We start from the raw sequence: 27929 nt of genomic DNA, 5'->3' as shown, positions 1-27929 counted from the left end.
TAGAGAAACCACGACAAAAAGGACAGAAAACCGTAAAATCAGAAATAGTGCGAGACTACAACAAATACATGAAAGGTGTAGATAAAGCTGATCAGCTTCTAAAATACTATCCATGTTCGCGGAAGACAATCAAGTGGACCAAAAAATTTGTATTTGTAATTTTTCAAATGGCAATACTAAATAGCTTCATTCTTTTCAAGAAATCCACAACGTCTGGCAAATACAAGAATGGAAGGTATCAACTAAAGGACTTTATTCAGGATTTAGTGGAGGAAATGACAGGCCAGATTGAAGAAATTAAAGCTGAGCAAAAGGACATGTGTGAGGAACCAGAAACGGCATCTACTTCAACAGTAACTTCAACCGACCTCGTACCAGATAGGATAAGAAGACCACCAGCTAAGGATCCATCGAATCGTCTGCAGGGAGGTCTGAAAGTTCACAAAATGATCCACGTCCTACCAAGCAAGAAGAAAAAAGGAACTGCAATGCGAAAGTGTCGTGTCTGTGCAAAACACGGTGTTCGCAAAGAAACTAGCGTTATGTGTTCTAATTGCTGTGTAGCTTTGTGCAAAATTCCCTGTTTCCGTGCGTATCACACTAAGACAATATACTGAGTGGGAAGGGGAGGGGAGGGGAGGATAGGGGAAAGGATTATATAGAATAGAAGAGAGGGATGGTTAATAATATGTGATGTTGTTCCTCACCAAAATGTATGAATCATATTCATTTATTTTGATGTACCTTGGTATAACACAATAAATACGTGCACAGACAGAAAAACCCAAAAATTGTCTGCCAGGACACGGATGTTTCACTGTATGCGCATTGCCAGGGAAAGTGTTAAGCAAAAATCTGTATAAATCACAAATGTAGTAACAGTTTCAAAAACCGTTATCTGTCATGTCGGCATGTTCCAGTCCTACCATAGCCAACAGTATGTCACAATGCTGGAAGAAATTTTTACTAGTGATGGGTCGTTACAAATTAACGACTCTTCTTGAATACTCAAAGGAACGAATACTGAAAACAACTCAAAAGACTCGGATTCGTTTCGAAATCTTGCGAGTCCAAGGACTCAAAGTATTCATTTGGATTCGGATGTAAAGTTAGACATATGATTCCTGGAATCAATTCACATTTGCATTGGAGAGATTGACAACATTAAGTAACGAATACTCACACGAAACGGTAGACAAAAAGACACGTTGGAAGCATATGGCTATTATAGTGCGCATGCGTTAAGAGAAAAACACCTTGTTTGCTTGATTCTTCTTCTCGTCGAGTGCTCTCTCCTCTTCTTCCTTATGCACGCTTCGTAAGCAGGAAGACGAAGCTAAACTGCTTTCCTCCTCCCCTTTCTCAAACGGCACGGTAACTTTTAGCATCCAGCGGTTTGAGAATCCACGGCTTTGCCCATACAAGGAGACAAACAACAAAGTAATAAAAAAAAGTGTGGTGCCATCTATTCTCTAATTGTATACAAATTGTTTTTAAATGTATTTGCAACTATTTACACTGGCAGTCTTTCTTACATATTTGCATATAAAAACAGAATTTGGGAGATTTTGAAAGATTGCAATCGTCTGATTGCTTTCTTCATTTCACCATTTCATTTATTTCTCATGATTACTGTCTCCTTTAGCCTAGACGGCATATACGTGGAACGTAAAACTTAAAGATTTCATTTCATTTCATTTTAAGACTGATAGCAATGGTTTCAGGGAGAGTTGACAATATATTCTTGACTGCATGTTATATTGCTTTTTAATGTTCTTTCAAGCAAAAAAGTCTAATTTGCAATGTCAAGGCATATGGTACTGTATCATACACATATTATTATATACTTACATGATAAATTTTGTGCAAATAACAATTACTCATATTGAACATAATAAATATGTAAATACAGTATAACCTCGTTAACACGAACTCGCTTAAGCCGAACACTCGGTTAGGACGAATAAAATTTCGGTCCCGGCATCGCTGTACGTTATCTTATAGGAAGTTTTATCGGTTAACACGAATTTCGGTTAGCACGAATTACGAACTAATTTTTAGTCTCTTGAGTCAGTAAATGTTTTCGTTTAACACGAACTTTCAATCCTTAGTTTTTTCCAGATTATTTTTCTTATTTTAGATTTCACTCCAGAGCAGTTTTTGTCATACAGTATTTATACAGACGAAAATTGCCTTGTAAATAAGAGAAAAACCAGAAACGGGTATCTTTCCTCTCTTATGAGGTGTTGATTCTGTCCTCCGTCAAGCGCTGAACATGCAGGTGCTTGGCAGACCAGCTGGTGACAGCTCGAGACAAAACGTCTTCTCTCCCCTGTAACTCCAAACTGGGGACAGCAGTCATAAATACCTTTCCGTTACTAGCGATGCCGAACCTGCTAGCGGAGTTGTCAATTTTATAACTTGACCTTGATTTTCGAAAATAGGATAATAAGCTTACTGTAGTGTTTTCACTTTTCAGAGGACGGTACCGAGACCGAGCCGTGCTTTTCGAAATCGAGACGAGACCGAAACTCTCAGTCTCGTCTCGAATTTGGAACCGAGACGAGACCGAGACTACTCAGTCTCGTCTCGATACCATCTCTAGTGTTTTCCTAATATACTGTCGTGGCATGTATAGTCTGTATACTGTAGTGCGTATGTATGGAGAAAATGTATTCGAATAATAAAATGTGGGTCCCCGGTTAACACGAATTTTTTTAACACGAACTCCTGAGTTTTCAGTCCCTTGGAATTCGTGTTAACGAGGGTTTACTGTAGTAATTAAAGGAGTGTGTTGGACAAGTATGGGGATGGAGTAGGCCGTTAAAAAAGTGTATGATAGAAGTTGCCCTATATCTTACCATTTATATTCGAGAATATATGTTAGGGAAAACAAGAATTTGTCAGGGAAATCGATCTTCACTTTTTTTGGGGGGAACCCTGTATACATTCCAACACCAAATAGTTGTATGCAGGGGTTGCATGGCTTTCAGCCGTTTGTTTCATGGCCAAATGATAATGATAAATTCTCCAGTTTAAGATGACTAACTATTATTTGGAGTGTTTTCCCCAATGAACACCATATATCACTGACATTATAATTGTGTGTGCAATGTACTTGATTATTACATACTGCATGCAGGAAGAAAGAAAACACTGATCGTACATGAATTAGAAATCCCAACAGAAAGTGATCTCAAATCTTGCAAACGATGTGAGATATTGAAAAAAATCTCTCCTTTATTTTGTACCCCTTGCCGATTTTTATCAAGATGTCTTTCACTTGTCTGTAAAGCAATATATACTGATGTTGTGAGGAATGACAAGGAGGTTCATGATGAATATGTGAATCATATGTGGATGATGCGCTGTGTATAGAGCGTAGTTCAGCTAGCATTTTTTTTTAAAATATGTGTTCCATGAAGATTAAACTTACTCGCAAGTAGTATTTCCATAAAGAATATATATGTCATGGTTAGGAAAAGATAAACAACAATCAGTATATTTTACTGTATATGTAGTAGATAAATAAATAATAATTTCTTGGAGCAAATAAAAACTGTCGATTATTATTGGCAACAAAAGACTTTTTAGTTCCACAAAAGGATTTTTTTCTTTCTTTTTTTGTTTCTTGATTTTCTCGAAAACTACACATAAACTTTCCCTCAAGCATCTTATTCTGTATGTCATATATTTCAATAATATTTTATTAAACAGAAATTAAATTCAAGTTGATGATAATTTCAAGGTATATCTCATTAACCATATTGTATGTTGTCGTTTTGCTAGTTTTATAATGAAGAGTTTGATAATATATTTTTTAGTATCAGTGTCATCTCACTAAGTAGAAACGAGAGTTTATTATCCTTCACCGATACTCTGCGTTCAGTCATAAAAAGAACACATTTTCAAGCCCTAATATGGCGGAAAGCACATATTGCGAATCTTGAACTACTTACAGTGACTAACTAGGGTTGGACTATTAATGGGAAAGGGCAATATGAACCAATAAAGTAATATTCCTTGTGGACCTAAAAACCTTCTCTCAGCGATGAACTTGAATTGTGGTTATGAGATGGGTACCTCGAAATGGACTATGCAGATATGGAATCTGTTACTAGGATAATGCGAAGGATAATCTCGTGAAGTAAGGAGGAACTGAGCACTGTCATAACTCGATTAAGGGGAAACCTTTGTTATGTAACTTCTTATTCTACTCTTTCGTGAATCAGTCCGTCCGTCTTCGACCTGCTGCCGATCGGTTGAACAGCGTGAAATCCTTGTGATGTGAAGGAATGAAAATCAGGAAGCGTTTGTGTGTTTCCTTTGTCCCCCTTTTAACTATTTCTTGTTTTTCTTGGTGCGTTCTGAATGTGGTGTCATTGTGTAGTGTAGTGTAGTGTATATTAAAATTTTAAGAGGAATTAATGTTATGAAGGCAGACTGAAGAAGAAGTAAGATTCTGGAAGTGTCCCGATAACTAACGTGTGGATTCACACCAAAAGAAGAGTATCCTTTATTTTCAGTAAATTAATAATAAGAAAACACATGACTGAAGTATGTACTTATTCCATGATAATTAAAACATATTTGAAAATACTCATGAACATCTACAGAATTAATATTACCATGGATCACATAATATAATAAATTGTAGGAATAGGTGTAATGATAATTAAAAAGAATTAATTGCCTCTCTTGAGTGAAATATTAGATTTTATATATTGCTCTTTTCCTTATGTTTTATGTAACAATGATTTTGAAGATAAAAATTTATTCGTATTTCATGCTTCTTTTATAAATTTAGCTATTTAGCATAAATAAATAATAGAAAAATGATAAATGAAATTGTCAAATGAAATTGAAATTAACCAAAATGGCTACATTTACGTAAAAGGTGCTAATAACATAATGTATAGAACGTACTTAGACCTTTCTTTTTAAAAAAGAAAATTAAAATCGAATGATTAGGAGCAAAGTTATAAGGGGTTAAGCGAGCAATGACTCATCATTTTCCCCCCACCTGCTCCCAGTCGTGGGTTTGACATGTTCACCATCACTTTTCCAATTCCCTAACTTATAAGGAACAAAGTGATGCCATCCATAATACTCTACCATTAAATTGCACACGGGATTTAAAAAATGACCATTAGAAAACTGACTAATTCGATTTTTTCCTCTTCCGTGCCAGTCCGGTTTGAATTATTATTCACCTTTGTAAGATCTTGTTTTATGTTATCTTGTTAACTTCTTGATCTCACCAAAGGTCACCCTTTCTTAGATTTTCTGACTACATCACCGCTTGTATTTCTTTTATTGAAGATGTGTTCCACCTCTCGGAGACATATCATTAACCTTCGTTTGCATTTCAGTAGCCAACTGACGCCAGTGGATCACTCCTTAGTGAGTCTGTTGACTATGTTATCTGCATAAATAGTGGTCTGCGCTAATAAAATAATCCCATAATATGAATATGGAAAAAAAAAAATCAGTTATTCGGATATGCCGTCTGCATGATTCGCTTCACAAATTCTCATAGAAGGTTAGATAATTTGCAGTAAAATTCTATCCAGTTCTGACTAATTGTTTTATACTATTATAACATTAGGACGGTTTGTACCTTTAAGATATATTTAATTAATAGATACGTTGTCTTATTCTAGGTAAAAAGTAGTACAAAAGAGCAATAAGAAATAGATACGTAACTAAACGTACATAGATACATAGCAGAACTGCAGAACATATACCCGACGCAAGAGGTGCCCTTTCTGTATATGCAGAAAGTCCCAGTCGTCTGATTCAGATACGATAGCGATAGAAGAACTTCTGGCTGCTTGGCGTACTCGCCTTTGGAGCGGGAGATACGGGTTCGACTCTCGGTAGATCATGTGTTTCGAATCCCACGTTAAGGTATAGGTCCATGTCTCATAGCCTCAGTGCTGAACAGGATATTAAACTCAGATCAACAACAATAACAAAAACAGTATACCTTCTAAATGGCTAGGAAGTAGTTGAAACTCCTTTATAACTGAAATCAGTTATTCAGAACTTCGTGATATGGGCTATTACATGTAAGATTTTATACAATAATTGAGGAAGTTTCTTAATGACTTTGTAGTGCAAAAGATTTATAGATTCGGTGCAAATGAAAATATTTTTCAGAAGAAAATTATGGACATTTAGTTAGAACGTGTCATGCTGGACAGTTCCCTTTAGCTTTACTATAATATAACTTTAGTCGTTATTTTGAGTCCCAATATATATATATATATATATATATATATATATATATATATATATATATATATATATATATATATATATATATATGTGTGTGTGTGTGTGTGTGTGTGCATGTCAAAGTGGAGACTTGATGTCTAGATATTGCATGTTCCCTACGCCTGTAACGTGAATGCTTCACTCTAATCAACTTTGTGCATCGCATTTACCTGTTTAAGCTATTTACTCACTACACGTATCTGTTTAATCCATTTATTGGCAGACATGATCATTGCATGTTCCCATTCATCTGTACATTGCCTGTACACTGCATGTAGGTGAGTTCACACTTTTCATCTTATAGGCAATGTGTCTGATTCTATTCCAATGTACTATACATGTGTCAGGACCTTGTATATGTGTATGACAAACTGGAGACTTTGTACCTAAATATTACATGTTTCCTACACCTGTAACATTAATGATTCGCTCCAATCAACCTTGTTCATTGCATACACCTGTTTAACCCATTTATTGGCAATTATGATCATTGCATTTTCCTTTTACCTGCACATTACATATAGGTGGATTCACACTTCGCATGTACACGGAGATAGTACAGGCAATGTATTCAGTTGTAATCCCATGTATTGTACATGTGTCAGTACCTTGCATAGCGAATGTCGAAGCTCCAATCCACCTTGTTCACCACACGTATCTGTTTATCCATTTATTGGCAATCATGATCATTGAATGTTCTCGTTCACCTGTACATTGCCTGTACACTGCACGTACGGGAGTTACACACTTCGCATGTTCACGAAAATGATAAATGTAAAATAACATATTCTACATCATGCGTTTTCCATGCTATACGCTAATACATGGTATTTACATGTAATGCGAATGTCACACATGTATATTACGTGTTGATAAATCGGCACCTTCCTTATACTTCTCATTCTTACTGTATTGCGAATGTTATCAACAATTCATTCAAGGTGCATGCACATATTCCCTCCATTTACTTGCATGTGAGTGACTACGTGTACAGTGTATGTTCTTATTTTAATGTACAGGCTCTGTACAACATTTTTTCCGTGCAAAATTCCCAACAGAAGTTTAATACTTTTTCGACATGCATATCACCGAAAGACACTGTATCTGTAATATTTTATTTACATGTGTTTTCGCCGAAACAGGCGCCTGTATAATGCCTGTCAAAATCTGACAGGCTTTTACAGGCAATTCCATGTACTAAAAACGAATATTTTATTTACATGTGTTTTCGCCGAAACAGGCGCCTGTCAAAATCTGACAGGCTTTTACAGGCAATTCCATGTACTAAAAACATTGCATGTTTCCTCACAAAATTTCATATTATTATTATTATTATTATTATTATTATTATTATTATTATTATTATTATTATATTTACTTTTTGTTGTTTCTTTGTCATGAAGGTGTACATAATAATTCCTAAAATATACTGACTAGGGTTGTGATATACTGTAAGATAATACTTGTAAGTTATCTACGGTAAACTTTTGCATTGTTTCATTTTTACCATTGATATTTCTTTCACATATAAACAATGCTTCAACGGTAACAGAAAAAGCAAAATTGCTGATACAGCTGATATAGAACATTTTGATGTAATTTGTGTTCAGGGTAGACCGTGACATATATAAATGGATTTCAATATATATATTTTTAAGATTATATTGCAGTAAAGAGCATCGTTTGTTTTCGTTTGATAAATCGACAAACTGGTCGATCAAGATCAAAATGTAAAATCGCTGTAAGGAAAAAAATGTGCTGTTTACAACTGGATGTTTCATAAATGCAAAGATCTGGAAAATAAATAGACATCCTAACTCTCTTTTCGTTTATAGAATGTCAGATCTTTCTACAAATGTTTAATTGATATTCTTTAATATAGTGACGTTCCCTCAGTATTACTTTTTCTTTTGAACCATGTTGCAGCTTATAAAACAAAACCAAATGTACTCATCATATATAAACCAACTCACAAGGAACATGTGAAAGTGGTGAGAGCTCTTGCAGACTTTTTGAGAACCAATTGTGAAGTTGATGCGGTAATGGATGAAATAAGCATTCCTAAATCTGGAAATAAGGTAAGTGCCTTAAAAAAAAAATCGTATTAGTGGTAGAATATTCATTACTTCTTGCGTTAGTTTTCTTTATGTTCATAACAGTATAAACGTTTTTTGTTGTTCTATGACGAAGTCTATCGTGGCTTAATTGTAATATGGAAAGTTGAGAAATATTAAAGATGCAAATTAAGAAAGTCAATATTTAGGATGATCCGTATTGTATGTGTTTCTACTTTTATATAAGACTTCTATTAGGCTGTATATTTTATTCGAAAACGTGTATATTATATCTAGAACCAAAGAATTACATTTTTACATTTTAGCTTTTAAATGTCTGGAGTTGTTGCATTTAATCTTTTAAGAAAAATAATATTGTTTTTAAGTGCCATTACTGGAATGGAATAGTACAATAGTGTATAGTATTACTGGAATAATATAACATTAATGAAAATGTAGTAATTCCCTGTACTGTGATTAAGTATATAGTACGAAACATCTTAGCTTCTTTACAATAAGCATTAATTATTCTCTCAACCTCATAATTTTTATTCTTGCGGTTAAGCAGTCTATGCGGAACCGAAATCCATGAGTTTCCGACCAAATCACGATATCATCACTGAAACTTGGCTCCATAAAATCACTTAAAACTACATGTAGTACTCGAGACAAAGTTTGGGTGCCTGTACGGAGATACTGTGCATGACGAATAAATTCGAAACATTCAGTTTTAAAGGCATATACGTATATTTAACGATTTCTCGGTTCCTCGTAGCATTTCGCTAGGAAAACTTCTGAGTACATCAATTCTTGTGCCCTTAGCAAAAAGTACGCGGAATTCTTCCTCATTCGAACAAGTAAATGTCTTACGTATCATTTTGAAATCCTGCTGAAATTCAAAACAACAGTTTATTTAGATTTATAAAACATGAGAAATCATGTTCGGATATATTTTTTTTTCTGTACTCTACCATTTTAAAATAATTTATACAGATGAAGTTAATAGTTCGTCATGCTTTTTTGGATTGGAGATATAAGGATACTTTTTCAGAAGCAGTATGATGATTTTACATAACTTTTTACCAAGATTATCCGAATGGTTATTATACCTACTTTCTTACCATCTTTGCATATAATGTGTCAAATGAGGGTCTTGCTTTAACAACAATCATACATTGTTTTGAATATACTTTAAATCAGCAGTAACGTGATAGCCGAGAGCTAAAGGATATTATAGTAAGAAAACACATCATTTTCTTCATTATCTTCAACAAAAGTGCTTGTGTTCGTAAAGGTCAGGCTCGTTAAATACACTAATTTTTATTGCAAACTAGCATATATTACCCACTTCGCTGGGTTGAAATGAAAATTTAAATGCATAACTCTGTATCTCATGTGTTTAGTACCCGTGAAATATGCTGTTTTCGTTTTTAATGGCATCGATTTAAACAGCATCAGAAAGATCATTTATCATCCCGCCGACCCCGAAAACCATGGATTCGACACTAATATTGGTCATTTTCGATCATTTATATATATAGATGTATATTTTCTCCTCCCCCATGTTGCGGGCCATGGCATCGGAACTGACACTGTTCATCTCAGTGACTCTAAAAAATGTGGATTCAGCACTAATATCGTCATTTTCGATCTCTTTTAAATCTCTCTTCTTCCCCCTCCCCCAAGTTACGGGGTTGAATTTGAATGGGATCGAAAGTTTCGCAGTTCATCTAAGCGACCCACAAACTATAAATTCAACACTGATAGTGGCTATTTTCGATCATTTTATCTCTCTTTCTCTCCCTCCCCCAAATGGCGGGGCTAATTTTGGATTTCAACCGGATCGGAAATGTCACTGTTCATCTAAATGATCTCGAACTATTTTCGATTATTATTATATACAGCTTCCCCTTCCCCTCCTCCGTGCTGCGGCACACGGCATCAGAATTGTCACTGTTAATCTCAGTTACTCCTAAAACTATGAATTTCACACTAATATTAGTCATTTTCGATCATTTTTAAATCTTTATCCCCCTTCCCTATCAGGGCTGAACTTCGATTGAAACAACATCAGAAGTGTCACTGTTTCTCTCATCGACCCCGAAAACTATGGATTCAACACTAATATCGGTCATTTTTGATCATTTTTAAATTTCTCTCCGTCCCCTACGTTGCATCGTAAAAATGAATAGCCTAAAGTAATCTCTGCCTCTAAACTCATGTGTGTTGAAAATTTGATTCAGATTCGTTGGGTGATTCAAGTGTGATGAAGTCACAAAGGTAGCCATTTTAATTTAATTTTTTTTTTTTACATATATCTCCCCCCTCTCTCTCTTCTAGGTTGGCTCGTCAAAGTGAAATGATTAAAAAAAAAAAAAAAAAAAAAAACGAAGACCCAACATTCATATATGTTGAAAATTTGATCGAGATTGGTTGGGTGTTTCAATAGTTATTAGGTTTTATTAGTTTTTATACGTCCCCCTCCCCTCCCCTAGGATTTACCGTTAAAGTGAAATTACGAAAATGTTTCCAGATCCGAACCTCATGTATCTTGAAAATGTGATTGAGATCGGTCGGATAGTTCAAGAGTTATTAAGTTACAAAAATAGTCACTTTCAGAATATATAAATTGATATATATTACATAGTTCAGAATATATATATATATATATATATATATATATATATATATATATATATATATACACTACCGGCCAAAAGTATTGCATCACTACCGATATCAGTAGAAAACGAAATGAATGCACATAATTATGAACACAAATAGAACAATTTTATATTTGTGAAACGAAACAACAAAGGGTAACACAAAACCAAAACAGAAGAGTCAGAATGTGAAACGAAATCATTGAAATTTGGGTTTCATAAAAATATCCACCAATAGCTCTCAATACAGCAGCACACAACCTAGGCATCCTCGCGAGTAATTTCCGTAATGTTTGGGCTTTAAGTCCATTCCAACAAGTTTGTAAATGTACCCACAACTGTGTTTTATTAACTGGTCGACGTTTTCGAACGTTTCTGTCTAACTCATCCCACAATAACTCGATCAGATTTAAGTCCGGGCCTTCCGGTGGCCATCGCATGTTTATCAATTCTTTTCGTCTTTCTTTCTTTTCTAAGTACGACTTGCACAAATGAAATGTGTGCTTGGGATCATTGTCTTGTTGAAAAATAAATCCCTGGCCGACAAGCCTGTTGCCACTGTCTTTCGCCACTGATGCGATGATAATCTTTTTTCGTTGTTCTCTCAATTTTCATTAAATCACCAACATTTTCACCCGCGATTCAACCCATTCCATGACAGACCCACCATTATGTTTGATACTTGGATTAATGCATTGTTCGAGCATACGTTCTCCAGGAAGTCGACGAACAAACTTTCTACGTTTAGTTCCAAAAATTTCGAATTTACTTTCGTCACTAAACAGCACTTTATACCACTGTTGTACTGACCAATTCTTATGTTCTTTAGCCCATTGCAATTGTTTACGTTTGTTTTGTTTACTCAAAAGTTTTGGTGGTGTTGCAATGCATCCCCTTGATGAACCGTGCTTTAACAGATACAGATAAAGTCTGCGTTTCAGTGTTTTAACAGATATGATTGTTTCTCGGGTAGCATTAAGTTTTTCTCGAATTATGGGCCAGTTAGTGTTCGTTGACGTTTGCTTGTCACCACAATAAACCGATCTTCATTCTTTGACGTTATTCGCGGTCTTTCAGGTCATCGACAATTAACATTTGACAGAGTTTCGTTGAAACGTTGAATAGGCGAACAACTGTAGATTGACATATGTTCACTCTTCCAGCAATCTGTCACGTAGAAAACTTTAACGTGTACAATTCCACAATAACAGCACCTTGTTCTTTACTAAGTTCACGAATTTAGCCATACTGTTCATATGTGTCGGACAAACAATAACTTACTTAGTATATTTTAGTTGACAACTCTTGATGACCACTGGTCTCTGAAAGGCGAACAGAAAAGAAAACTAGGCACAATTGCAGCTGGTTTCGTACTTACAATGACATTTTATGTTGTATGTAAACAAGTATTGCTGTTAATATTTATACCAGCTAAAAGCATATTATCTTCCTACTTGTCAAGAACTTTTCTTTTTGCTGTGAGGATGAGGTCTCACTACATTTTGAACTAATTTTTGATCGCGAGAAGTTATTTTAATGGTGACAAATTTAGAAACGTTTCAGAACGACTTAACGATAATTTATGTATAACATTGCAACATATTTTCATGAAAATCGGTACACCTTGTACGTATTTACAGCATTCCCATGGGTGATGCATTACTTTTGGCCGGTAGTGTATATATCCGTCCATTTCCTCCCTTACGTTGCTCCGTCAAATTTAAATCATAAAAACGATCCTAGGCCTGAACCTCATCTATGTTGAAAGTTTGATCAAGATCGGTCGAGTGGTTCAGGAGATATTAAGTTTTATTTATTTTTCTCTACCCCCTCCCCCAACCCTCACTTCTACCATGAAAGTGAACAGCCCAGCCTCGCATCTCATCCATGTTACAAATTTGATTGAGATCGGTAGGGCGGTTTAGGAGATTTAGTCACAAACATAGTGATTTTCAATTTTATATATATAGATTAGTTACTCGAATCCCCGTCTCAAAATTCTCATACGTAATGATAAACTTCAGTCACTTTCTGCATGGTTGTTGAACTTACAGCTTACTTTCATATACACACATTTATGAGCATCCGTGATAATTTTTCCGTGTGAGTAGCTGAGAAGCAACCTGTGAGAGCGAGAGAGTGTAATATGCTTCAGTTAGGTTCTCATTTACCATGAAGAGAGACCCAAATTCGATTCGCGGTGGGAGCTCATTTGCTTCGGATCCCACGTTAAGTTGTAGGTCCATATCCTATATAGTCGTATTGCTGAAAGGGACGCTAAATTCAAATCAACAACAATTATTTACCATGAAGTGATGGAAATACTTGAGTATTCCATCATATTTCTCTGATAGCTTTGTGGCATCCAAATTGTAATTATTTTGAAGATTCGGTAGTCTTTCAGGAACAATGCTATGGTCATCACACAAACTAAGAATGGTACAATCTTCTTGAAAGTCTGTAGAGAACGAAACATGAAACATGTTCCTGTAAATTTTGATATACGAAATTTACAGAAGTTGTCCTGGTCAGTCATCCTGCTCAATCCACTATAAGATGATTCCTCCCTACATGACTTCTAATTTGATCGTGAGGAACGCGAAGTCCCAGCTGTATGTAAAGAAACATTCCAAATGTGTACAGTTTCAAAGCGACCACTCCGAAGGAGCTTAATTTCTGAATAATTGGCTCAGTGAATAATTGTATTTTTTTTCTACAAAAGTCAGATTTGTTTTGGATTGACCTCACAAAGTTTATACTAAAATACACATAATTGAATTGATTTTAAGTGTGGTGAAGAATTATTGCGTAAAAGAGAGTTAAATACGTATTTTTCAGAATTGATTTTTCTCTTTTCAGGATCCATTCACATGGTTCAGCAATGCATTTGCAGAAGCGCTCTGTGTTATGGTTGTACCCTCACCAGAGTACGAGCAGGAGACAACAGAAGTGATCTACAGAAATCTATATGAATTGGGGCTAACGTTTCTTAAGGAAAAGCTTGCAGAAGGTTCATCAACAAAGTTTTTGACAGTAATGCTTCCTTATTGTTCTACGTCAGATATTCCTCGTGAAGCTAGAAATCTCCGTCGCTTTGTCCTATTGAAGGATTTTGATCGAATGCTAAGTTACATACATGATGTGAAATCTTTCCCGGTAATAGATTATTGTTGTATTTATCCTACATCAGCATGTCAGTTCAAAACAGTACTAAATTGTAAAGATGGTAAGGAACTAACATCATTAGTGAAAGAGGTCCAACGTAAGTTAAACAAATGTCCACAAGTTGCAGCTCGAAATATTAAAGAATATCCGTTTGAAGACATTCTTTCAAATACTGAATTTGGAGAAGAAAAGTTGCCATTTGTACCTAAAAGTAAGGAGATATCTTCTGACTGTGAGGGTAAACAACAGATTTATTCAGTGGACCTTAATACACTAGATCTTTCTGGGGAACCACGACAAGATGCTGCACAGAGAGAAAAACTTATACCAGGATCCAATGGTATAGATCTTAATAAATTTCCATTGTAAAAGAAGCTAAGAAAGCAGGTAAATTACGTAGATAATTAACTTTCTTCTTAGTATATGTGGATTAACAATTAGTTTGTAATATAAGTAGTTTTTGCATTTGGTGATAAGTAAACCTATGATAGATTGGTGATTGTTTCAGTGAGCCATGATACAGTTTTTGTGTCAGTATCTAGTATTTATACGTTAGAAATGGAACGCAGGGAGCAGAACATGTTACTGTGTGTACTTACACAAGTTTATTATTAATTATTTCACCAATTGTTGAGTAACTATTATTATCTGTCGACAGGGTGAGTTTCATTAGGAAGGGATGAACGATACAGATACATCAGTTCTGAAAACACAGGTCAGATGAACTTGCCCTTTAAATGAAAACACTACGATATTGGGAGAAACACTTATGAATCATTTTATATTTTAACAGGGGAACTTATGTACAGATACGTATAAATCCAATGGGAACATCTGGAATTGGAAACACTTCAGGTGTCTGAGTTGGCAACGGTCAGGCTACGGCCGTAGTGCCAGGCTGTTGATGGTAGTTTGTTAGAACAAACTCCGTACTCCCTGGGGAGCAGTAAGCGGCAACTGGTAGTATAAAATGGGTAACCTCTCTGATTTCCAAAGAAGGCAGATTGTTAGCACTCGGATATATGATGCGAACTTTACGGAAATGTAGAGTGTTCAAGGTAATGACGGACGGCAAAACTACATCGGCGAAGAGGAGTGGTGGTCGGAAGAAACCCTTCAGTGACAGATCCCGCCGAACATTAAAGCGGATTGTCACAGAACCGTCATGCGATGATGCAAATGACGAAGAAAATCAGGCAGCACTTTCCATCGTGTATCGACAATCACAGACCATCGAGAGTTACATGACATGGACATACCCTCAAGTTGCACGGCCGAAATCGCTAATGCGAGACCATAACATTTAGCACGACTCCAATGGAGCCACGAATATGTAACATGGATCGCTGATGACTGGAAACGTATGATATGATCGGATAAGTCATCGTTCACCTACTTCAAAACACAGGCCGCATTTATGTAAGGCAGACATTCAAAGAAACTATGATCGATCAGCTGTGTGTCTGTTCAACCATAAAATACGGCGGCGGCTCTGTGGTGTTCGCGGTTACCGTGGGCCGCAACGTCTTGGTTTTCAGTGAAACCTGTGCTGACACTCCAGGCGCGTTACGACTTGTAATTGTGTTGCCCATACGTTGTCCTTATGCGTACAGGGTATTGCAAGTACTTCAAGGTAGCAAGGGCGAATTTTTGTTCTAATAAATACTGAGTCAAAAGGCTGATTGAAAAAGTGTGCATTTGAAATTCAATGTTTTAATTTCCTGTCTGATGCGAGAAAAAAAAATCGATTTTTCGAGTTCTCCTTTTCTCTTTCAAAGTTCTGATATTTCCAACTTCAGGTGTTTCTATTAAATCGATAAGTATCTGCATGTCAAGAATAGTATTAGGTACTTTCTTTAAAAAGCAATAATAAAATACAGTGTTTTCAATAGATATTTCAAGTTCTATTGAATTACTTCAAGAATTTGGTTCTAGAAAGTTTTCTTAATCGAACCGAAACTTGGCTATAAATTACACAGAACATGTAAGTTACAGGTTTAAATGCCACTCTCGACTGTTAAATTCTTCTGTTTTTCAAAAGTGCCCTTGAAATTTTCATGAAGGAAGCGTCTGTATAGGCACCTAAATGACACAGCTGATCTACAGTAAGGGTTTCAATGTTTAACATAACACAAGGTGACGGACTGTTTTGCTTCCTAAGGAAATTCAAATAATGTCCATAAACGTTGAAGTGATTTACTATAGATAGAAATTTTACAATATAACTTTAACTTGAAACTAAACGGGAAATATAAATACTTATTTTTGGTTCTTTTTTCGGGTTTTTGATTTAATTTTAAATAATGCAGAATCAAAGTTTAAGCTATTTATTCGTTTGTACAGGAATATCTTTTTGGTGCGTTTTTATTGTAATAATTCGTACAAAGAGTTTTTTTTTCTTTCTTTAGTATATCTCGTATATTGTACTCAATTTTGAATTTATATCATTCTATTTTCTGCAGGGAAGAAAATTAGCTATAGAGTCTAAAATAAGCAAGGATATTATAATAAAAATATTTGTTCCTTTATGTGTATTTCTTTCTAGTAGCTAAAAGTAGTAATAATATCCTCTAATCTTTGCAGGTTGGATGTATAAATTTATGCTAATTATGATACGTTTGGACTCGTTAAGAACTGCAGCTGTACTAAAGATTAAAAAGCAAGAAAATAGAAACATTTTCTTTGTAATATATTTTCACATTGGATATGCAGTTAAGATTTATTTTTGAGTAGTATTTATTTTCGTATACTGTAATGTACATGACTTTTCTTAGTTATCTAAGGGTGCTCCTAAATATTTAGCTATTCGTAGTTTACAGAAACATGCATGTATGGGTTACGATAAAGTTTAATTAACAATTCAGTTTCCGAAGTGCGATATGAAGTAAGTATTTTTATAACACTTTTCCGTATTTTTAATTTTTATGTTATTTTAACATTTTGCGTGTGAGAAACCGAAGAGTTTAATATGGCCTAATATGTACAGAAAGCAGTAGCAGCTCAAGCAAGTTATATTGATGTTCTAGGTCAAAATCCCTTAATGGTAATCGAAAATGAAACTAATAATTTGATTGCTGTTATTACAATGTTCCACATTATTGTTTCTCGCGTCATTTTGAATTTACATTTTATATATAATGATGATTGTAAATTGTTATTGTTATGAAATTTGTATATCATTGTAGATGACAATTTAAAAAGGTCGTTTTCTTAAGACTAATTAAAATTGCAGATCTTTCTGCAAACTAAGACTTAAGATTGTCATGTTGTTAATTTTTAAGTGCTTTGTGTAAGAGGTCTATATAGGAATAAGATATTCGTAGTTATAGCATTGTTCCCATGTCGTTGTTGAGAAATGTCAAGTAATATCAACTAGTCCACCTTTGAGGTAAGGAAAGATTAATTTAAATAATGTAAGCATTTAAAATAAAATTAAATTTTAGCTATTCCTTTCAGAGCTATTACGCATTACTTTATTTGGAGCGTCTTTCCGCAGTTCATGCCTGCTGCGAGTTCCCTATATGTAACTTCCAATATTTTATCGTGTCAAAATTGAAACAGGACCTCTCTTTCGATACAAGTATTGTAGTTAAAATTGCAGAACAATGCGTAATATTGAAATTGAGAAAGAAGGCAACAACTAGAATAGCATATTTGATACAAATATTTTAAGATATCTGCAGTGGAAACAGTAGAAAGAAAGAAAGAAAAAAAAACTTGAATAGACTAGAAACCATTGCCATTACTGCATGGATTTTGGGAACAAATTATCAAATAATTGATTCTTTCTATGTTTAGTGTTTTGGAGTGGCTATATGGAATATTATAACGTCTTACCAGATTTCAGAATAGTAGCATCGTTTTCATTTTTCCACCTACAAGCGGCAGGAAACATTAGGTAATAATTTATAGTTTGATTCCAGCAAATTTGATGATAATTTATAAATAAACTTATTCAATTTGAGGAAGAATGATAATTTGATGAATACGAATACCAAATATTGTACATATAAGAAAAGTATTTGGGAAGAAGTGAAATATTGTAATTCCTGTCCTTAATTTTTACTCTCACGTAAATAAAATGTTCAGGAAATCCTATTATAGAGATCACATGCAAATATCTGATTATGAACAACGCAATTGTCCGTGTTTCACCAGCTTAGGTAATCTCTAAAGAAAGAGTATTTAATTTAAATGCTATATATTGGAAAAATACATGTCAGCCACTTGGTTCTTTTGAACTCTCGTATGTAAAGAAAAGTTGAATTTGTACGCCATAGTAGTCCACCAGTGCCGGAAAAATAAAATCGGTTTCCTGTCGTTCATATGTAAACAGATTTATGGAATCAAGTAAGAGCATATGGAAATATAATATTTTAATGTGGTTTCTTACAGTATACGCCAAAATATAAACAAAGTATACTTGGAAGCGTTTTGTGTAATAGATCATAGTGTGCCACACATGGATACAAAATACTAGCCAGATAACGTAGGAACGCAAGAGAAAATGTTCAGTAAAAACTGATCTTAACCAAAATCGTAATGAAGATTTAAATGGAATGATTAATTTATTCATGGTTTTACTATAACCTCATGTAGTTCACTTAATAGTTCTTCTAATGTGAGAATATCCATTTAGCATTCTTAGCTTCGCCAAAGCTCGTGAGCCTATCTTTGTTTTTCATACTACATAACTAAATTTCATATTTATTGAGATTCACATAGATTTCTCACTTTCTGAACATTATATTTTGTTTTGCCCGAAACAAAGTTGAAAGACCTTGTGAAAGCTACGTAATATGATTATACCTTTGTAATCTCTTCTTCATAGCCCTCTTTACGTGTCTAGGACATGACGAACAGCATCCAAAAGTTTTACCTTGGACAAACTTAGAGTATTGGTTTATACTTAAGTGTCCCTTGTTTTAGGTAGAAATGTACAACAAATGAAAATCTTTTACATATATTTTTCATTTTCGTGTTCTTATGCCGTTTAAGGCAAAACACAACTTTCATGTTCCTGTTAGTAATCATTTTGTTTCACATAATCACCAGCAAAAATAGATATAAATCGTATATATTGTACTGAGTTACTAATATACTGTACTGTATAAAGAAGTACATGCTGTTAGCTTTAAAAGAAAAAACGTTAAAATCGGTATACTGGGTACACTATTTTTGCTGTGTCTGTACAAGGAATGCGATAAGTAAATATTTTGATTGTAGAAAGTACTTACATCCTGCTTGCAAATAATTCGTAGTTAACTATTTTGCTGTAGATGTTACACGTTTCTCTCTGATTGAACAAGACCTTTATCTGAAAGATGTCTCCATTCGTGTGTGTTCCTTAAAAAAAAACTGGCTCTCTGTTGTCCGAGAAGGTACTAGTTTTCGTCAGTCAGTGACGTACCTCGGTAAGGTGTGTAGTGAGTTGGCTCGGTTATATTCCTTGGCGCACACATTAAAAAAAATTCAGCCATGACTGTTGGTACGCAGTACACCTAGGGTAAAGGGCCCTATGATGATCACCTTGAACCTATTTTATTTTGCAGCAGTCATGATTTTAAAGTGAAGGATTATATACATCAAGTGACTTGCATGTGCTATACATCATTGTAAGCGTGAATCGTGATAGTAGAATAATCAAATAATTTAAGAATAAATAAGTATAAAAAGCGACCATCATGGAACATGTACGCATTGATGGCCATAGTATTTCCCAATATGGCTATAGTAAAACGTATTAACCTTCCGAGAACTGAAAATACTAGATATCAATACAGAAACGTATCGCAGTTGTTTTATCTAACAGCCTGAATTAGTTATAGTCTGTGAAATTGTAAAGCATCGAATGGACTGCACTGGTTGAGATCTCATTTTAGGTCTCGTCCCATATAGCCTCGTTGCTGACAAAGATATAAATACAAATAGATGACAAACGAACATTTGTCAACAATTGATACTGTGATATACGCGTTACAAAATATAGCTATAATGTTTCTACTATATTGTGTAACAGTACAATATTATGTAATCTAAACAATATAGAATATCATAATGTGTTGCCGTGTAAGAGATCAAAGAACTTCTACAGAATGTAAAAACAAAGCAGCACACAATGCTGAGTCGCAAAAGCAGAATATATACACCAGTTTGCAACATTGTGCTAATAAATGTGTGTGTGTGGTTTATAAAATATACAGGACTCCAGGAATTTATGTATCCACTGTGTGTTAAGATTTGAATAAACATATAATGTAAATGAACATATTTTTTGTTACATTATGAGCCTTGTTAATGTTCGAAATTATGCATCTTTCTCCCTCTCCCACACCAATCAAGACATAGAACAGAGCGGCACACATATATAATTATTGGTGATGGAATAGCAGTACAGGCATGTCCGGTTTCTTCACTTCTATCCACCAAGTTTCGTACTTGTTGGGCGTATACTGTGTTCTGTAATGTATACCCTAAAGCAGCGTTTCCTAACCGGTGTGCCGTGAATGGGCCACTGGTGTGCCGCGAGGAATCGAAACAAAATTATTAATTTTATAGCAATCAAATTGTAAAACGTAGGGAAAATGTATATTTGTATTTCACTTTACTATGAACCTCTACTATGAATCTACAATTTTAAGTTTCATACCGTGTTACTGTTCTGTACATTTCTAATGTTAAAAAAAAGTATTTGTTGTTATTGTTATGACCATTATTGCTTCTTTATTGTTGCAGACTATTTCGTAACTTGAAAATTTAAAATATCATTCAGTCCTTTCGACAAATTACCTACATTTGTAAATGAGATTTGTTTGTTTGTTCGTTATTTAGTAATCTTCCTTCTTAGTAAAAGGTTGGATACAGTTTTTAAAAAGAAAGCGTATTTTTAAAAACTTGAGTCCAATATTTCATTGCAATTGTTTTCTATTTTTAAATTAGAATGAAAAATAAGCATGATTTACCACGGGGAAAAAAGTGTTCGAGCTTTCTTCTCTGTGAGAAGGAAACCAATAATCAGAAAAATATCACTGTGTTTTATATTTACAAATAATATCTATAAGTGTGCCGCGAGAATCCAAGTAACACCCGTAGTGTGCCGCAAGTTGAAAAAGGTTGGGAAACGCTGCCGTAAAGGATACATGATTGTTAGTCCTGTGATCGACAATTTCCACAAATCCCCATCCCTATATAAACCTGTGGTAATGTGAGATCGAGAAAATCTCTCATGTCACAATAAAAATGTATCCACCATACGGTTGAAAATAGACCACATTTATATCAGCGAATATTTCAGTAATGAGTAGTACAGATTTTATGTTGCATCGTTTTTGTGTAGGAGGCACCTGTGTTCGACTCTTCAAAGAAAAAAAAATATTTAGTTAATCTTCAGGACGATAGGTTACACTGCACAAATATTCCTCAGAAATTCCTCCTCCACAACAGTACATAGGCATGTTCCTAGCTCAGTATAGAGTGATGTCGATTTATAGTAGTATTAAGTTCAAAAGTGGCTTCATCAGACTAAAGAATTTAATTTTCAAAACCGCTGTTATTTCTGCACATGTGTGAGAATCATTCACAAAATTCTATAAACTCATTTGGATCATTGTTATCAAAGCATGCAACGATCTTTGAATGTAAGACTTCGGCTGTATATGGCTTTTGGCTGATGACTGTGTAAACAACTCATTATATATACATGAAGCAATTACTCTCAGGTTACAGTAGATTTAAATTTGATCTAAAGAGACAACGAAATATTCGCATCAGAAATATTTCAATTCCTTTCTTCCTGAACTTATGTATGTTTATGAGTTCCACGACCGTGACTGATGTTGCATGCACTTATACCTTCTTTTCCGTTATCAAAACTATAAATACTAGTACGAACTCCTATTGTAGTTAAATAATGGCTTTTAGTGCTGCAATTATTTCGCATTTGATCGTGGAAATAATTTATTCAGTCATATGTTTTTATAAATTAGGCATGATCTGACAACAGACATGGGAATTAGTTTAATGTAATAACAGAATATTATCTTTTCATGTTTATATAATGTAATTTCTTTATTGGTATTAGCGCTCATTGACACGAGAATTGCTATAGAATTTTCGATATTTTTATTTGAGTGTGTAAATACTGTTAAATTTGTCTCTTTTGGTAACAGGATAAGAAACAAAATATGCTCAAATACGTATCATTAGGGTACACACAACTTTTGACGTGAAAAGCTGCACGTATGTCTTTCTAATGAACGTTGTTGATAACATATATATTTGTACGTTAGTATTAACCAATTTGTACTTAACGAGAAAACTATTTTTGAATGTAAGTATACATGTTAACTATTTATACAGTTTGCCTGTATTTTTGTGTCTTACCTGAATAACGTACTGATGTGGGAATACTAAAATTATGTTTTGTATATAATATACTGTTTTAAAGATGAGTATTTATATGCGTTAGAAATGAGCACGTGTTGTGATCCTCAGTTTATAATGAGAGTAAGATAAAATATATCTAAATAGATGGAAAACAGTTGTTCATATGTAGTGACGGTTAAATGTAGTTTGTACACAATTTATACCACTTAACATTTTAATCTGATGGTAAATATTATCAAAATAATAAGACTTTCTATCTCATGTGGAAGTGGGCAGCATTAATAACAAAACAGTACATCTTTCATGTCATATCGATGACTTTGTGCTAAGCAAATAGTAGTTGTTGCTGATCCGACCCACAACAAGAATTGTTTTGAAAAGAAAAATACGATAATTGAACATTTCTAATTGTAGGTAGTTATTCGTGTTTGTACGGTAATTTTTTTTCCAGTGATTGTACTTTTTCATGTTTGATGTGTTTGGTATGAAATAATATGTTCTTACTTTTGTATGTATATTTGTTGTGAGAGATGCTTACTTAATGAAATATTTTGTGTCTCATGCTCTAGTAAGAAAACATGATGGCAGCTAAAAGAATAAGCTACAAATGTATTCTTTCTTTATCATCGTTTATGTATTGTTATTGTTGTGTGTGGCGGTTAAGATAATTATTGGACATAGCTGTAAATAATATTTTGTTAAGCGTATAGTAAATGTTCGCGAATTATAACTTTCTTCATAATGTATGTATGTTGTTGATTTGTGTACTTAGATTTTTTCATGTTATCTTATTTAGTTGTTTGAGTAACATTTCCAGTGATTAAAATCAATTGTGGAAATACTAAAGGAGATTATTTATCTCGTGTGCTAAATACTAAAAGAAAGAAGTTGGAATTTTGAATTTTTTATGTATTATGAAAGGAAAATAAAAGAAAGTACAGACATCCAGATTTGAATTCGAACCCGGGAAATATGAAGAAAACTGGAAATTTAAATTCTACCTTACTGTGATTTCTTTTCATATTTATGTGGTGTGTAAATGTAATTCTTATGTATAGGTGTAATCAATGTAGTATTGAAATGAAGACTATTTTCATCGTTCAAAGAGCTGATTGGTTGAAGGGACCACACAATTATCAGGTGATCCAATTTGGAAATTACTTTCGTCAATGAATTTATTAAAACATGTACGCATATATTATAATATGTTCAGAATCAAATGACTACTATAATTTTCTACTGAGTAAACTTCAGTTATGTTTTCTAAAGATAGTTTTGTAGCAGAATCATAGTGTCTATAACAGATTAAAAACATTCTGAAACTACGCTTAAAAAAAAAAAAAAAAAAAAAAAAAAAGCTTTCAGTGTAGCTTGAACAATTTAAGAGATCTTTCGTTTTTTCGTACTTGGAGCTACAGATTAAATTTAAAATCAAAAATCTTGCTTCGGAATGCTAGTAGGCGTTACCTTGTAATACAGAAATCAAATGTACTTGTGATGATCCCGAAATTCAGTCTTCTGTTAGTCTTTGTATGCGTGCCACTAAATCAAATTTGACGTTTCAGAGAACGAAATGCATACATGTTAGGGTTCCGAAGAAGTATTATAAGTAATGAATGGTTTTTATTGTATCTGTAGGTTTTAATGAGTTAGTGGAACTTGCACAAAGACTAAAACAAGGTGGGATTTTGTATACGTTATGCCATTGTCTATGTATATTGTCTATTGAATAGGAATGAAATCAAAGAATTAAGGTAAAACATACTAACTAACCTATGATTTTGTTTATTTATATCGACTTAATCGTCCCTTTCAATACTGAAGATTTGAGAAGTTGATCTAGCTAACGTCGGATTCCAATCGTGTATTTTGGTCTGTGAATAATTCTAAAATGTCAATATTTGAAAATTTATCTCACATTTCCTGCTGTTAACCTGTTAGTATTTAATCTTCAAGCATACTGTCCTGTGCACTAAATATCATTAATTCTATTTGTTAAGAGTCTTTAAAAATGTGGAAACTATTGTTTATAACATTATTGTCTTCACGTTCACTCTTTCATTTTTCTTCACTTTGTATCATAACATGTTATATATAACTCTTTAAAGAAAATGTACTTGCATTTATGAAATTGTGTCCGTTAACAACTAAAAAAAGCTTTTAACAATGGAACGGAATGATAGATAAATTAAGATAATTTGCATTTTAAACGTTTTATTCGCACAAAGGCAAATGTAAAACTGTATAATGTATGCGGAAGTATCTGAGATAAGGGACTTCCTTTAATTAAAAAGAAACAAGCTAGTCATATTTGAAATTAAAGTATTATTTTGAAAAGTTAAAGATGCATTTTTGTGAAGCATGTTTCAAATGAAAATGTGCAAATAAATTAGGCATATTTTAAAGTAGTTTGTAATTTTTGTTTAAAGTAAACTTCTAATATTAAATATTTTGCAGCTTCCTGAAATAGGTGGATACGCGCTGTAAAATTCAAGCATCCTTAAAAGCGTAAGAAGAGTGTTGAATTTTGCTAGAATATAATAATTTTAGGGAAATATACTTTCCTTTGTCTTATTTGTGTTTTTCATGTTAATTTTTTATTGTTCCAATTATGTAAATTTTATGCGATTTCAAAGAATCGGAATATAAATTTAAGGGCTGTGAATAGGAAATGTGCTTTGTAAATAGTATGTGTAAGAATACATGAGGTCAGAAGCATTTTGTATGAAGTACTCATTGTTGCTGATTTAATGAGGTAGCTCAACACTTCAAACTTCCTTTTTTCTTTTCTTTGTTTGTTTGTGTTTTACTAAATCATAGTCATTTATTTTGAATTAATAACAATTTTTGTCTAATGTTTGTTTTATTGATAAGTATTTGGTAAGAGAAAATAACCACTGTTTCTATTACTATTATTATTTATTATCTAAATTAGTTTGGTATATCTACTTTTCAGTTGAGAGTGCTCACACAGAAAAAATATTTTAACAAACTTTATATTTCTTTCAGTTTTACGTCCCACGTTTATGCCAGCTAGGCTAAAGGAGATGGTGATGATGAGAAATGAATGAATAAAGTGGGAGAAAACAGGAGAACCCCGAGAAAACCCACACAGACGGTGTTTGTTCACCACAAAGTCCATTTAACGCGAGCTGGGATCGAACCATAAAACCTACGCACCAGAGGTGAACAGTCCACTACTGAGCCACCGCGGTCCCCAATATAAACTTTAGTGTGTATATATATACAGTATATAAAGGTAGACCATTTATGTCTTCATACGCCCTTGTAACTTAAACTAATCTACAAAAAACTCTGAAATTTCGTACCATGCAAATATCGGCAGGGGACATCGTTTGGTGTTTGGTATGTTTAACATGATACCACAAAGTTAATAGTGTTGCCAACCCAACATTAAGTTGTATTTTTTTTAAATGGCGCTACGTCAAGTTGTTACATATTTCAAAGTTACATATAAAATGGAAACTTACAATAGCACATTTGTTATGCAGTATTGCAAACTAAGGACGCTACAATATCAGAAATATCAAAAAGCCACCAAAGGGTCTTTCCAAGTAAGATAGTGAAATCGCCCCTTGATCCAAATCGGGTTGCTATTGACCCAAAATGTTACCCTTGACCCAAAACTACCACAAAAAAAATTTTGACCCCTTATCCGCTTCCCTTACCGAATTATCGTATCAAACATGCTCAAAATTGAATATTTTTTAATTTTGGTGGGGGTGGTCCAAAAATTTTGAAAGTTTCACAGATTGTAGATACTATATAGATGCAAATAATAGTATTTTTCAAAACTATCGATGCGTATTTTCTTTATTTCATTGCGTGTTGAAAATTTCAAAAAATTGTAGAGAAAACTTTTTTTTTGGGGAGGGGGGGCATGTTCCTGATTTTTTGGTTAAAATCTTTGTTATACCTTTATGTACAACATATATTTTTTTCGGGGCCTGAAAGTGATGGCAACATTGTCAAAAAGAAATAAAACTGAAAACAAACGTGTTTTTCGCACAGTTTTTCCACCATTTTAGGGCCCTCAAGATGACGGCCTCTTCAAACAATTCTTTGCCAAAGTTCACAATTTTCCTTTCTCTTGCGTCCCTTCTGCTTCTGTCGTTCTTTGGATGCTTCGATTGGGTCCATTTCGGAATTGAAACACCAAATAAATCTCCGTTACAGTGCTTCAACTTCAACCTACTCTTGCAAAGTTAAACATACCGTGCGACGGTTTCTCGTGTCTATCAGTGCTTGCTTCAGTGGCCGCACACAGTGGCACACTCTACCGCGAGCTGTGTTTAACTTTGCTGTGCAAGAGTCAGTTGAAATGGAAGCACTGTTGCGGAGATATATGTGGTGTTTCTGTTTCGAAATGGACATATTCGAAGCAGCCGAAAAACGACAGAAGCGGAAGGGACGCAAGAGAAAGGGAAATTATAAACTTTGGCAAAGGATTGTTTGAAGAGGGTCCTCACCTTGAGGGCCCTAAAATGGTGGGAAAACTGCGAAAAACACGTTTGTTTTCAATTTTATTTCTTTTTGACAACGTTGCCATCACTTTCAGGCCCCCCCAAAAATATATGTTGTACCTAAGAGTATAACACATTTTTTAACCAGAAAATCAGGTACGTGTCCCTCCCCTCCAAAAAAATTTCCGCAATTTTTTGAAATTTTTAACACGCAAAGAAATAAAGAAAATACGCATCGATAGTTTTGAATAAAAAAATGCACATTTGCATCTATACAGTATCTACAATCTGTGAAACTTTAAAAAATTTTGGACCACCCCCGCCAAAATTAAAAAATATTCAATTTTGAGCATGTATGATACGATAATTCGGTAGGGGGTCAAATTTTTTTTTTCAGGTAGTGTTAGGTCAAGGGTAACCTTTTGGGTCAATAGCGACCCAATTTGGATCAAGGGCCGATTTCACTATCTTACCAGGAAAGACCCTTTTGAAGCCTCCAACAGTAATAACGCAAGTGAGACGAACAGGGTAATACACATCTGAAATACCGTAATGTCTAATACTACGGTCACCATATGACTTATTTCGAACAAGTAGAAACAAAGTAATAAGGACTTGGAAAGTTGACTTATTCAAATGGTTTTACTTCGAAAAATTGTTGAGAAAAGTATCACCCAGTTAACTACACGGTTTCCAAAGACAGAAAGAAACATAATGTCCTTTACAGCAATTTGATATCTCAAACCATTTGGTAGATTCAAAGAAAAGTAAAATTTGATATGTTGTTTAAAATGACGTATTTGTACGAACGTTTTTGAAAAAAAAAAATACTTCGCTTCTATAACGACACAACAATAATTTTTGGTAGATGTAATCACAAGTTCTCCGAATCACACAAT

At 34.0% G+C, this 27929-nt stretch overlaps 1 protein-coding gene across 2 annotated transcripts in view; it reads left to right on the top strand.

Moving 5' to 3' along the window:
* LOC145662788 (uncharacterized) overlaps positions 1-25398 on the top strand; it is a 71494-nt gene extending 46096 nt beyond the window's left edge. For both annotated transcript variants that reach the window (XM_081728671.1, XM_081728670.1), the window contains exons 7-9: positions 8206-8357; positions 13856-14548; positions 16745-25398. In XM_081728671.1, coding sequence (XP_081584797.1) covers positions 8206-8357; positions 13856-14530 — 827 coding nt within the window. In that variant the 3' untranslated portion in view covers positions 14531-14548; positions 16745-25398. The remainder of the gene's footprint in view (positions 1-8205; positions 8358-13855; positions 14549-16744) is intronic.
* The last annotated feature ends 2531 nt before the right edge of the window (positions 25399-27929 follow it).

The sequence above is a fragment of the Thermobia domestica genome, chromosome 10 (assembly GCF_964235325.1).
Source record: "Thermobia domestica chromosome 10, izTheDome1.hap1.1, whole genome shotgun sequence".
NCBI classification, from domain to species: Eukaryota; Metazoa; Arthropoda; class Insecta; order Zygentoma; family Lepismatidae; genus Thermobia; species Thermobia domestica.
Note: the sequence above shows the minus strand (reverse complement) of the source record. Positions and strands in the feature narration are given on the sequence as shown.